At 48.1% G+C, this 13,098-nt stretch overlaps 1 protein-coding gene across 1 annotated transcript; it reads left to right on the top strand.

Moving 5' to 3' along the window:
* The first annotated feature begins 5,347 nt into the window (after positions 1 to 5,347).
* On the top strand, positions 5,348 to 11,403 carry SRSF3 (serine and arginine rich splicing factor 3). The gene is made up of 6 exons (XM_050326820.1): positions 5,348 to 5,465; positions 6,262 to 6,469; positions 7,256 to 7,390; positions 9,625 to 9,663; positions 10,237 to 10,323; positions 10,588 to 11,403. Exons 2-6 carry the CDS (start codon positions 6,264 to 6,266, stop codon positions 10,613 to 10,615), a joined length of 495 nt encoding a protein of 164 aa, XP_050182777.1. The 5' UTR covers positions 5,348 to 5,465; positions 6,262 to 6,263; the 3' UTR covers positions 10,616 to 11,403.
* Positions 11,404 to 13,098: the final 1,695 nt, after the last annotated feature.

Raw genomic sequence — 13,098 nt, 5'->3', positions numbered from 1 at the left:
AATTATTAATACTGGTGAGTTCGGCAATGCCAGTTGTCATAAAATCAGCAAAGCGGGGTAGTTATTCACAGAAAATCTAACTGAGGGGTTGGTAAATCATAGAATCATGGAATTCTAGAATGACTTGTGTTGGAAGGGACCTTAGAGATCATCCAGCTCCACCACCTGCCATGGGCAGGAACACCTTCCATTATCCCAGGTTGCTCCAAATTCCATCCAACCTGGCCTTGGACACTTCCAGGGATGGGGCAGCCACAGCTGCTCTGGGCAACCTAAATAAGATCCCACTGGGTTTTAATGCTCAGTAGAGACTTCATTTAAATCTGCTGATTGTCCAGTAGACAAATTTGTTTGAAATCTTGGAAGCTGGAGAGAAACGGAGAAGACTAATCAAGTGACTAAACAATAAAAGTGCAAGTCGTGGCTCAGGCAAAAAGCCAAATTCTAATATGTTTTGAAACCCTGTGAGCTGGCACCACGTGAGGTTTGATACTCACTGTATGAGCTCTAGCAGGTAACTGGAGCAGAATTTGGGTACTCAGGATGTGGCTGGATCATTAGGCTGAACCTACTTAAGAGGACCAGTTCTTATTTCTCAAAGTGAAAGACAAAGAATGTATTTGTCATCTCCGAGGAGCAATTGCCTGGAAAGATTGAGAAGATCACTCGCTTAGTTACCAGAAGAAATGGACTCCTTTCCCATAGGAACAGTTAAACACAGGTTCAGGTGGATGCAGACACATTGTCCTGCAGTGACAGAGCTAGCAGCTCTGTGGACACCAAACTGCTTCTCATTATATTCCTCACGCTTATTTGCAGCCCTGCTTTTTCTGAGTGATCTGATAAGTGCTCCTGATTTCATTACCTGATTGTTAATGTCACCCATTAAAAGTGCCACCAATTAAAGGTGACATTTGTTAAATGTTGGTAAATCAGGGCCTGGCTTCGCATCTGAGTCTCCAGGGCAGCGGCGGTGCCGCGGCTACACCGAATTACCCGCCGTGGGTCCCAGGTTCCTTGGTTACATCTTCAAGGATTAATAAGCCTTGGCCAAAGTCACGTCTGAAACATCTGGTCCAATTCATCCTTGAACTTTTCGAGTCTCCAGTGTACAATGGGTTTTCTCTGGATGCAGGTTTTTTTCAGTGCCTCCGCTGGAAGGGCATTAATTGAGGGATGATGTGGGGTTGGTACATGGGCACATGTCCTGATGGTCACACCACACTGCCATGGCTACGCTCTGCCACTGGCCCTTTCCTTCCACCCAAGCACTCGGGAGAAGTCAAAATTAACTTGGTTGTGGCTTTTAACATCTCCCCAAGAGCCAGACCTGCACTGCAGTTCCAGTGGATCCCTGAGAAGCGCCCAGAGCAAGGAAGAGACGCTGGCAGGGATGGATTCCTGGTTTATAATATATCTAAAAATACATAAAATGTGTCAATTGCACATTTATACACCAGCCACTCACACAGGAGGTAATGTTTTGAGCTATGATTTTGGGCTTAGGGAAGGGACAACTAGAAGGTGCAATTGTGCAGTGATTATTTTAATCTAAATTATAACTTCATCGAGCTCTAAATCTGCTCCTGGTGTCAGTACAGCTCTACCTACCCATCCCTTCAACCCCACCACGCACACAGTGCTAATGTCACAAGGGGAAATTGTGCCAGCAGCACAACCAGGTGATATTTTTAGCTGAGATAAATTAACCCCTGCAAGAGGCCTGGACGGTGCAGAGCAGAGCAGGAGCCTGTTCTGCCATGGAATTAACCGGGATGACCGGAGTTTGGTCACCTTGGGGCTCCCTCAAAGCACTCCTGGAGTCATCAAAGGTTTGAGCCTTGGCTTCAAAGCCTTCTCTCCCTCCCTCCAGCTTTTCCTGGTCTGACTCCCCACGGGAGGGGCCTTTGCTGTTCCTTCACCTTCTCCAGTGGGAGTTTTGGAGCGAGGAGGGTTGTGCCAATTAGAGTTTCCCAGCGAGTGATTCTTTTGTTTTGCTTTCCAGTCCTTTCCCCGGGGAGCCAGGTGGGGGAGGAAGGGAATATGGCTTTGCTGCAGAGCAAAGAAAAAGGGAAGAGAAAGCCTGGAGGCCCCGTTGAGGGGGAAGAAGGAACTGGGGGAGGGAACAGAAAGCAAAGCAAATAAATGTGCAAATAGCCTCGTTAGGGCAAGGGGGATCCTCTGGCCTGGGATTTGAAAACTTAATTAAACAAAGACTGTACTGCATCAAAGGGATCCTCTATCTGCAGGGAGATGGGCAGACAGATCTGAGGAATTTTTTCCATGTGCTGTTCTCTGTTACTCACCAGTAACAGGAGTGTGGGCTCCAGAAGAGCCTCCCTGATGTAAAAATCAACTCGCTTTTTTGGGGGATTGTTTTTGGGCTGTGTTTTTTGTTTCCCTTACTGCTCTTAACCCAACAGACCAGAATTCCTGTGAGCTGCTGAGCGCTGTGTGTGGAAAACCAGACACCGCCCTGCCGAGAGGAAACGGTTTGACCACAGTCCTGGTAAATATAGTTCCCCTGAGCTGCTGGTGAAGCAGCAGCTGATGAAGGGGCTGCTCTGCCTTCCTGGCCTCCCTCACTGAGAGATGGGAGGAAATGACACCTCGCAGCAAACCCCAAGGCCACAAAGACTTTGGCACCTCCACGCTTACACCTCGAGGTGCTTCAGGGGCATCACCAGCAGCCAGCAGCACTTTTGCTTCCATAACTATTTAAAGAGATGGATTTCAGCCCCTAGGAGCAGGTTCCAGGTTTTTCCATCGTGCTTTGGGTGCTTTTAGCTCTTCTGCATCACGTCCTTGTTGCTGGAGGACAGTCCTGCGCCAGTAAACCCATTTGGGAGGGGGGTAAACTCCAGGAGCAGTTTGAAATCTTGGCCCCTAATCCACTGCATACTGCATCATTCCAGAGAGAACTCCCATCTTCCAGGGAATTAAAATTAGAGTTGAACAGCAGTGAGTCAGACTCTCTGTTTTCATTTCCCATTTTCTGATTTCAAGCCAGATTTACAGAAGCAAGGGACTTGCAGCTCTGTCAGAACACAGTAGCAAGGGCGAGTGTTTTGTCCTTCAAAACCTGCCCTGCAGCCAAGCCAGGGCTTGACTCTCTTTTTCCTTCCCCTCACAGTCTCCAGATGGGATATTTTCTGTGTTGTGCAAAACAAATTCGGGTGAAGCTGAGACAAAGCCTCGGGTCCCTTGTGCTGCTTCTGGTTAATCCCTGGTTCTACAGCCTTGCAGTGCCCCAGAGGTCTCCTGAGAACCCCACCTGAGCGAAAACAAACCACAAGGAGATGTGTCTCCCTATTCCATGGGGCCTGTCCCCCTGAAAAGGAGCTCTCTGGGATCTGCCCCTGCAAGAGAACGTCACCATCTGCTGCCCACACCTTGGGGGTGGGACCCCAGCCGTGGCAGAAGGCTCACACCTGGAAAGGTGGGGATGAAGGACGAGCAGCTGAAGGTCTCCAAGTAACATGTCATTCAAATAAACGAACTTCTCGCTAATTAATCCTCAAGTGCTGAGTCTTGGGGATGTGCTGTGCCCCTGCACTGGGAGCTGAGTGTCTTAGTTTAGGTCTCTGATGTATAAATCACAGCTTGTTGTTTCACTCTCCCTTTAGATGAGGTCTGAGGTGCAGCTAAAATCTTTCACAGTGTAAAAATATATATGTTTTAAAAGTGAGGGGATAAGGGATAGGGACCTCATGCTGTAAACACAAGAATTTGTGGGAATAAGCTCACTCAAGCTGGTTGTAATGTATCTAAATATCTGTCTATGTAATCTGTCTAAAGATCAGGCAAGTGTAAGTTGTTGTTTCAGTAGAAAATGGCCTTCACCAAGACTGGGCAGGATGTAAAAATGGGTTGAATCCACAGGAACCTCACGAGCAGCCTGAGCTGTGCCTGTGAGTAGTTGGTTTGTGACTGAGGACATGTCCCCTCCACCAGTTCCTGTCGTGTTCGTGCAATGACATTTCCCAGCAAGAGCCCTTTCTGCAGGCAGAGTCATGCCAGTAAATAACTATTTTTGTTAATGTCTAGTTTTGCCTGAGGAACCTGAGTTGGTTTTTTTTTCTATATTCATTATTGCAAATCTTAAATCATGTTTGAAATGTACATTATGTGACAAGAGCAGGGTCTAGGAGTGTTGTAAACCCCCTTGGAGAAGGGAGGTGAGTCCTAGAAATCACTGTCTCCAAGAAGTCACAAAGTGAAATGGCTGAACAGCCCCAAGCTTCAAATTATTTCCTTTGTTTGTGTTGCCTCAGGAAATTAACCATCGGCTAATTTAGATTACAATGGATTAGATTTCCTTAATTAAAGGCAGGTAACTCTCAGATAACTGCACACATGATAAAGATACTTTAGAGCATCCGTTACCTCAAAATCATTGTCGTGTTTCTGTCCCCTGGCCAGTTTCGACCCTTGGAGGATTTTACTGAGAAAAAGCTCTTAAAAATAATAGGGGATGCTGCAAAAGATTTTGAAAAATTCTAAGGAATGATCTCAGCTGGTAGAATTTCAGTAGACTGAGGACGCCCCATCCTCTGCACATTCCTGCTTGGAAAACAGTCCACATGCATTAATTTGTACTCAGAATGGCTTATCTCATAAAATATGATTTAAACTGTTGTTAATTCTACTTAAATTTGTCTTCCCTGGCCCAAGTAAAAGACATAAAGTCTGGATTAAACACAGCCTGGCTGTGAAGGGAGGTTTTGGGAGGTTATTGCAGCAACAGCCCCAGAAGGGGATACTTATATCACTTTATAACCCAAAATAAGAGGTTTGTTATCTAGGGAAACCCTTTTGGAGCAAGTTATTTGTTTAATTAATGTTAAAAACTCGCATTGTATTAATGCCATGTATGAAGGAAAGTTTAGTAAAGCACATCAACAGCACTGTATATCTGTGAATAAAACTCCTCAGTTCCAATACTGTTTTCCCAAGCGCTAAAAAAAAATCATTTCCCTCTTTTGTGCCTCATACAAAATTTACCAAAAACCTGTGAGTTTACGAGCAGTTTGCTCGTATGAAGTGTTCATACGTGCAAACCCCAGTGCTGAGGGTGATGATGCTTAAGAAGCACGGCCCATACGGACCCGACAGGGCGAGAGACACAAGGAAATACAACTTTATTTTTCCTTTCGGCCATTAAACCCCAACATTTTCGGGAGTGATTTCAGGGCCCGGGCGGGGCCCGCTCCCGCCATTGGCGCCGAGGCCCCGCCCACCCGCGCGCGCCTGGTGACGTCACACGTCGATCAGCTCAACGGCGCCTTCTGATTCGCTGCTGCTTCGCGTCACGTGGGGGGAGGGCTGGCCATATATAAACCAAGCGGAGCCACAGCGGCCGCCATTTTGTCCAGTGAGGAAAAGAGGAGCTGGGGTCTCGCTGAGGGGTCGAGTCGGCTGAGTTTAGCGCGGGCTCCCTTCGCGCGCCCTCCCTCTGAGCACCGGTGAGGACCTTCACCCCGGAGGGCTTGTGGGGGGAGGCGGCGGCGGCGGCGCCCGCGGTCTCGGGCCCCGGCGGGGCGGATGGAGGCGGCATCGGCGCCAAACAAAGAGCGGCCGCCATTTTGTGAGGCCGGGCCGCGGGCGGCGGCCGCCGCGGCGCTGAGGGGAGGCGGCGGGGAGGCCGCGGGCTGCCTGGACGAGCCCGTGCTCAGCCTGCTTTCGGCGGTGTGCGAGGCGAGGCGGAGCGGGAGGTGCCGCGGAGGCGGAGTGGCGCCGTTCCGCCCGCCCGCGGCAGCGCCCGTCCCTTACGCCGCACCGAGGAGCCGCTCCACAGGGATTCCCTGGGCGCTGCCGGCGGGGCTCGGGCGGGGATGGCGCTGCACCCCCACGGGCTCCCCCCGCATGTGCGGATCCCCCGATCCCGATCCTAATCCCCATCCGGGAACAATGGAGCCTCCCCCGCGCTGCGCCCCCTGCGGGCCCCCCCGAGCCAAGCAGGGAAAGGCTGCAGGGATCCCCCGCCCCTCCCCTTCACAGCTGTAAACCTTGAAAGTAACCGAAATTTCCCCCAAACGGTGATTTTTAATCACAGTGCGACATAACAACTCGGGTTTTTTTTTCGTTGGGTTTTAACCCCGTTGCCCGCCCGTTGCACGCAGATTAATGTTTCCATCACATCAGGTCTTATCACCGCTGAAGCTTCAGGCGGGAAGGAGCCAACAAAACGACTTCCTTGGAAGTGAACGAGTGAACGCTTTGTGTTTAAATAGGCGTGAACTTCTTTTTTTCTTGTCCTAGCAATGCATCGCGACTCTTGTCCGCTGGACTGCAAGGTTTATGTGGGTAACCTTGGAAACAATGGCAACAAAACGGAATTAGAGCGAGCCTTTGGCTACTATGGACCACTGCGCAGCGTGTGGGTGGCGAGAAATCCTCCTGGTTTTGCCTTTGTGGAATTCGAAGATCCACGAGATGCAGCTGATGCAGTAAGAGAACTAGATGGAAGGTAAAATGTGCTGCTTGTATGTTTGGCTTGGCTGGTGAAAAGGAGAAATTTTGGGTAGTAATGCTGTTTAAGTTGGAAAGTTTCAACTGCAGGGCCAAGGACTTGACGTGGTTGTTATGAAGTGTTTATTTGTGTGATCCAGGGGTTTTCTTAATAGTACAGAAGTAGAATCCCAGAATGGTTTAAGCTGGAAGGGACCTTAAAACTCATCCAGTCCCGCCCCCAGCCATGGGCAGGGACACCTTCCATTAGCCCAGGTTGCTCCAAGCCCCGTCCAACCTGGCCTTGGGACACTTCCAGGGATGGGGCAGCCACAGCTTCTCTGGGCAACCTGTGCCAGGGCCTCCCCACCCTCACTGGAAAAGATTTCTTCCCAATATCCAGTCAGAACCATGGTGATGCAATTCAGGAAGAAGGGCAGGTTAATTATGCGCTTCAGAATTACGCTCTCAAGTTAGAAATGACTTGGATGTGCTAAATTGAAGGTTGTGTAAATATAAAGAGGTAGAACTCTCCTTGGTTCCTTCCCTGCCTCCTTTACTGGCACAGCAGCTTTCAGAAGCAGCCAAACCTTTTGTCTGCCCTGGGATCCCAGGCTGGTTTGGGGAGGAAGGGACCTTAGCACACATCTCGTTCCACCCCTTGCCGTGGGCAGGGACACCTTCCACTCTGCCAGGCTGCTCAGAGCAGCCACTGCCACGCAGAAGTCGTTCCTGAACTGTGCAGCTGTTTTTCCACACTGACCCCTCCCTGCAAACACTAACCAATGTCCGTGTCTCTTCCCAGAACGCTGTGTGGGTGCCGAGTGCGAGTGGAGCTCTCCAACGGGGAGAAGCGGAGTCGGAACCGCGGCCCCCCTCCCTCGTGGGGCCGGCGTCCCCGGGATGATTATCGCAGGAGGAGTCCTCCCCCTCGGCGCAGGTACCTGGGGGCACAGCACACCCCTACAGCTCTTGGCACTGTTACCACTGTAGCATCCTAGAAGCAGGCTTGTTAAAGGCATGTTGATGGATAACGTTCATCTATCTGATCGTGATTTGGAGATGACAAATGCTAAAAAGAAAAAAAAACAAAACAAAAAAAAATCCCCAAATCAACCCCTCCACAAAATCGAGGTGAACTTTTAAGTTGTGTTGAATGTTGGCTTTTGTCCTTAGGTGACTGTGCAGTTGGTAGTCAGTGCCCTCTGTCCTGGGCTTATCCTCATTCCTTCTAAAATCTGCTCATCTTCTAGTCACACTTTCCCTTTCTTCCCCATACTTCAACTTAGGCTGTTCCTTTCCTTTATTCCATAATGGCAGAACATGACATACAGCAGTTTAGCATTTCCATACCGATGGGTTTCTCCGCTTTGTTCACAGAATTTAAATACTTCCCGAGCTGGCAGCTGTTTAATAATGGATCAAGTAACAGTTGCTTTAAACACCTGGAATCTTGACACTTTAGTGTTAGAATTAAAGCATCGTGTGATGATCCTGTCAGTTGAGGTTTGCAAACCCGCCTCTAATATATAGCAGGATTTTTGGGAACTGGCACGTTCTTGGACCCAGACTAGTTAGTCTGGCAGTTCAGATGTGCAGCGTGGTTTTTACAGGACTGAATTTACCTGTGGCAGGTGAGTCAAGTCCTCCCGAGTCAGGGTTTTCGAGCTTACCCTTTTGCTGTTGAAAAGAGAAAAAAAAAAAAAAAATAACACATTAGGAGTATTGTTAGCTAATAGATGGTTGTACTGATGGCTTGTTTTTCATTTTTTTTATGCTTTTTTGGTCCATCTATTAATAAAAATGAACCCGTTACAGAGTCACCATCATGTCTCTTCTCACCACCCTCTGAGTCTGCATTAGCCAGCCAACTAGCCCTTTCAGCGTCATGTGACCAGCGCGCCCCATGCAGCTTGGCTGGTGTCGTTTCACATGACCCAGGCATGGCCAGTCGTCAGGTTGCACCGCCCTTTGGTTCCCGAGCATGCTGTTTTCTCTCAGCCTTCTCTCCAACCTTAACCAAATCGGCAGCAGCCACCTCGACCGCCCACACATTCCCGGCCAATCAGCTCAGCTGTTTATTTACCAAATGTCTTCACAACAACTACAGCAGCAGCCTTCGGCTAACAAAAAAGCAGGAAAAATCCACAACACCCCCTTCGCCAACCAACTAAATACAACGCAACATCTGGCAAAACCTTTTCAGCAAATTCTTCTTGGCAGTCAGTCCGGCAGCCTCACCTCACCATTTCTAGCTTGTTGAAACCAAAGACTTGTAAGTTTTTCCTGCTTATACAGTTTACTGCTGGTTAAAATAAGGAGTAAGCGGCTTATAAGTAATTACTTTTCTCAATCAAAGGCTGGCTGTGCATAATTGAGTGGTAACGTACATATGTTGCTTGAGAAAACTTTTAAGGGTGATACGGAAGCTCTTACACTGTGAATAACGTAAAAAACCAGGATATTTGCATGTGAGATGCCAAACTAAATTTTTAATAAAGCTCTAACAAATGTAGCTTTTCCTTGCCAGAAAAATCCTATCACCTTTAAATGGTTTTACTAACAGTTTTCAAAACTTAAAACAATTACTTTTTGGGATGAACTGGGCCGAGCTAAGGTTATATTTTTAATTTTTTAATTTTTTTATAAGAAAATAGTCTAAACACACTCGATGGCATTAAAAATGACAATCACAAATATGCAGTTCTAATGTAGCACTTAATGGCATTATCAAATTGACACTGAGCGCATTTTCACTTTTTTTTCCACTTGATATTCTCTTATGCCTTGTTATGGACCTTTTTGGCTTGCATGGGTTCCAAAACATTTGCTCTGTGCTATTTTTTTTTTTTTTTTTTTTTTTGGAACCACTTGTGGGACTTTGGTGTGGTGTTCTGGGCAGTGTATTTAGTTGAAATGGAAAGTGTTGCATTGGACAACTCTGCTCTGACGCATTCTTAGTTAAAAAGTGAATTCTTGGTTGGAAACGTGCTGTTCACACTGAGCTTGGTTTTACTGCCTAATCTTTCCATGCCTTTTACTGGATGATGGATGCCAGTTATTCTTGGCACGTTCCCTGGGCCCAACAGTGAGTTTGACAAGTTGGGAAATGCCTCACCCCGTTAATGCTCAAAGAATGGATGAAGTGCCTCACATCTGGTTTTCTGGTTTTAGATCACCACGAAGGAGAAGCTTCTCCCGGAGCCGCAGCAGGTACGAATCCCTTCCTTACCCCCCGGACTGCTCTGGCCTGGAGGTTTGAAAAGGAACAGCCCCATGTGCCATGCACATTCACACTGTAGTTTGGTAAAAAGGAAACAGGTTTGCTTCTGCCGTGTTGTTTCCCTGGAATTACTCAGCTGTTTGAGATTCCAGAGTTAGCAGTGGAAGGATATTAAGAATAGAAGTATTTTCCCTTCTGCAGCTGCCCTGTGGTTTTCTGGCAGTTTTTCACTAAGTTTGTGTTAATGTGCTAGTCTTTGCCAGAAGTGTAGAATCACAGAGCCATTTGGGTGGGATTGAATCAGCCATGAGTCAGGACAGTGATGAGGTTGGATTCTGCAGAGAAACCTGCTGCAAAGGGCTAGATGCCTGTTCACAGCACAGCATGAGCTGTTGGCTCAAGCTGATCCTGCTTCCCTTAAGGAGAAAATTAATGCATCATCTGCAACAGGTTTCCTCTGGTTGAATAGTTTAAAAACTTTGCTCCTGAAGGAAAGCTCCAGGAGAGCCTTGTTGGCCTAACTGAGCTTTGCTCTGATCATCTGGTGGTGTGATCTGTCCCAGGTCCCTCTCCAGAGACAGAAGAAGAGAGAGATCACTCTCACGGGAGAGGAACCACAAGCCTTCTCGCTCCTTTTCCAGGTCTCGCAGGTAAGAAGAGTCTTCCAGTATTTGTGTTCTGAGTAAACATGTACAAATGACTTTTTGTGCATGGTAATACTGATAAAAGTGGTGGTGGAGAAAGACCTCTAGTATCTTACAGGGTTCTTCCTGAAGAATTAAATACTCAGTTTTATTAAACAGTATTTTTTAAATGCTTTAATTCTGCTGATTTGGGCTGGGGGGTTTAAAGGAAAATCTGCTGCTCTTGGCATGTGGATCTTAACCAAACCCAACCTGTCTGTTGTCCTTCAGTCGCTCCAGGTCAAATGAGAGGAAATAGGACTGTGGGAAGGAGCTGTGTACAGGAAGTCATGAGATCCGAGGCCAGGAGTATGTACAGAACATTGTTTTGTTTTGAAACTTCATAAAGCTTGGTGCATTTTTAAAATGTTTTAGCTGTTGAACTTGCTTTGTTCCTTGTATCTTGTAACAGGTGGCAAATGTAAAGATGTGAATCTGTATATGGTTCTGAGCAGATCCTATGATTTGTATTATTAATGGTTTTCCAATGTACCATTAGACATGGTTTGTGTGTGTGTGTGTGTGGAATGGTAAATGGTCTGTGTCCGTAGCTGGGGGGTTTGCTGAGGCTCAGCTCTCAAGGAAGTGTGCAGGGATGGTGTGTTCCTTCTGGGATGGTGGCCTGGAGCAGAGCAGGATGTGGGTGCTCCATAGCCCAGTCCTGGGGAAGAGTCAGAGCAGTAAGCCAGGGGCACAGGGAGGGAAGGGCTGGGCTGCAGCTTCATCCAGCTCCAGTTCTGACTGCATTACCTAGAGCTGAGCTGCTTTATATTCCATGAACTACACATTTTTAGCTGTAGGATCAGTTAATTTTGTACTTGGTGTGAGTAGAGTCCTTAATTAGCCGATTGTTGATTGACCATCTATTCCAGAACCTCTGAATAGACCAAATCCACAGCAGAACTGACACCTGGAGTGGATGTGTTGAGTGTCTAATGGTACATTGTAAACTTTAGGAGTTAAAACATTTCTTTACTGTACAAGACTTTTCATGTCACTTGTAAAATGTCTTTTGTGAGATCCTTGGGATTAAAGTTTTGGTTACAACTCGTTGTTCGGTATTTAACTCGTACCTGACAGTCACCCCACCTGGCTGTAGCTCACCTGAACTGTCCAACAAGGCTGTACCTCCTGGTCTCTGCTCACCTCTGCTCCTCGGGAAGGTGCAGGGCCTCGCTCTTCCACGGGAATCCAATCCCTGCAGCTAAGGGTGGATTCAGGAGCTGATGGCACTTCTTGCCCAACAGGGATCCTGGTAATGCTTCCTTGGAAAACCAGCTGGAGATGCAAGGGTTCACTGGCTTTGCATCTTGGGTGTGGGTTGGGCACAGCACTGAAGGTGTTTTTCCTTTCTCAGTTTGGGAATTGCTGGTCTGAAAACCAGAGCTTTGCATGAAGATTCACTCCCTGTAAAACTGGCACGACTGGAGAGCAAGTGGATGTCCCACGCTGCCCTGCTCCCTTAGTCCTGTATCCAAGAGAAGATGTGCTTTACTGGTTCAATTGTGTGGTTTAGATTAAATCCCTCACGCTGAACAGTCTGATGATGGAATTTCTTTCACTGGCACTGCCCAGGCAAGGACAAGGTGATGGCAAAGCTGTAAGGGAAGGACCTGCTGGTGCTGAGTTCAGTGTCTGGATTGATTTATTTTTTAATTACTCAATGCTATTTGTGGTTGGACTTGATCTTGAAGGTCTTTTCTAACCAAAAAGAGTGATTCTCCTGAGCAGTTAACACTGTGTACTGTGGTGTGTCACTGAAATGCAGGAGAGCTGTGAGTGCTGCGAGAGGCACTCACAGCCCTGACTCAGCTGGAGCGGGTTTCAGCGGTGGGCTGGGAAGGCGCAGGCAGGTTCCCTGGCTCTTCCCGGACCCCGTTATCCCTGAGGAGGACCCTGTTCCCCCGAGGAGGGTGAGGGAGCAGCGGCTGGAGCCGGCTGGGGCCGTGCATTGCCTCGGGGCCCCGGCAGAGGTCAGGGCGGGCCCGGCCCGGGCGGCTCCTCCGCGTCGGGGTTGGGCTGCTTTTCTCCCAAAGGGCCACATCCCAACTGTGCTGGCGCTGCCCAGGGGCGTGCACAGCTCTGTTCCCTTTCCCTACGTGCTTCTGGCAGTGTCTGATGTGGGGAAGGGTCGCGGCTTGTGGTGTCTCACAGCTGTTCCTGCTGTGGTTATGTGGGGGGACAAGGAACTTTTCAGTTGTTTCAGCTGCTGCAGGGAGAGAAATCTGAAGTGCCAGCGAGGAAGCAGGTTGTGGTTTTCATACCCAACAGTCTGCAGAACTGGAAGTATTTCAGCTTCAGTTTTCTGACTGTTTTACTCCTCAGCTGAAAAAGGAAGTTGCCTCTTTAATCAGAATTGTGCTGGTTTTATGTAATGGGGAGGGGATTGAGGGGAAACTACGTAGCTTCTAGAGAAAGATATGAAATACATAAATATGTATAAATGCTGACTGATCAGCCCTTCCCCCAGGGTGTAATTAGCAAGAGTTATTTTTTATGCAGCAACACATTCATGGATTTCAGGCTTCCCATTCCTGTCTGTGAGGGAGTGACCGGCCTGGGAGTGTGATTTACAGGTAGAGCCTTGTGGCTTGTGTTTAATACTCTGAAATTAAATGTACAAGGAAGTGTTGGTGTTGTAGAGACCAGGGACGTCCCTTGCCTCTCCCCACAGATTCTGAAACCAGGAAAAGCCACCAAGCAGTGTGTCCTGGCCAGGAGGGTTCAGGGGGACACTCTACA

This window comes from Myiozetetes cayanensis, unplaced genomic scaffold (genome assembly GCF_022539395.1).
Source record: "Myiozetetes cayanensis isolate MyiCay16 unplaced genomic scaffold, myiCay2020 scf32, whole genome shotgun sequence".
Classification (NCBI taxonomy): Eukaryota; Metazoa; Chordata; class Aves; order Passeriformes; family Tyrannidae; genus Myiozetetes; species Myiozetetes cayanensis.
This window is presented reverse-complemented; position numbering and strand designations above follow the sequence as displayed.

What these genes read in the sequence shown, in the direction of transcription:
- SRSF3 (XM_050326820.1), top strand. Translation starts at nt 6,264, where the DNA reads ATGCATCGCGACTCTTGTCCGCTGGACTGCAAGGTTTATGTGGGTAAC. An exon ending in GTAAGAGAACTAGATGGAAG is followed by an intron (nt 6,470 to 7,255) that starts GTAAAATGTGCT and finishes GTCTCTTCCCAG; the next exon opens with AACGCTGTGTGGGTGCCGAG. An exon ending in TCCTTTTCCAGGTCTCGCAG is followed by an intron (nt 10,324 to 10,587) that starts GTAAGAAGAGTC and finishes GTTGTCCTTCAG; the next exon opens with TCGCTCCAGGTCAAATGAGA.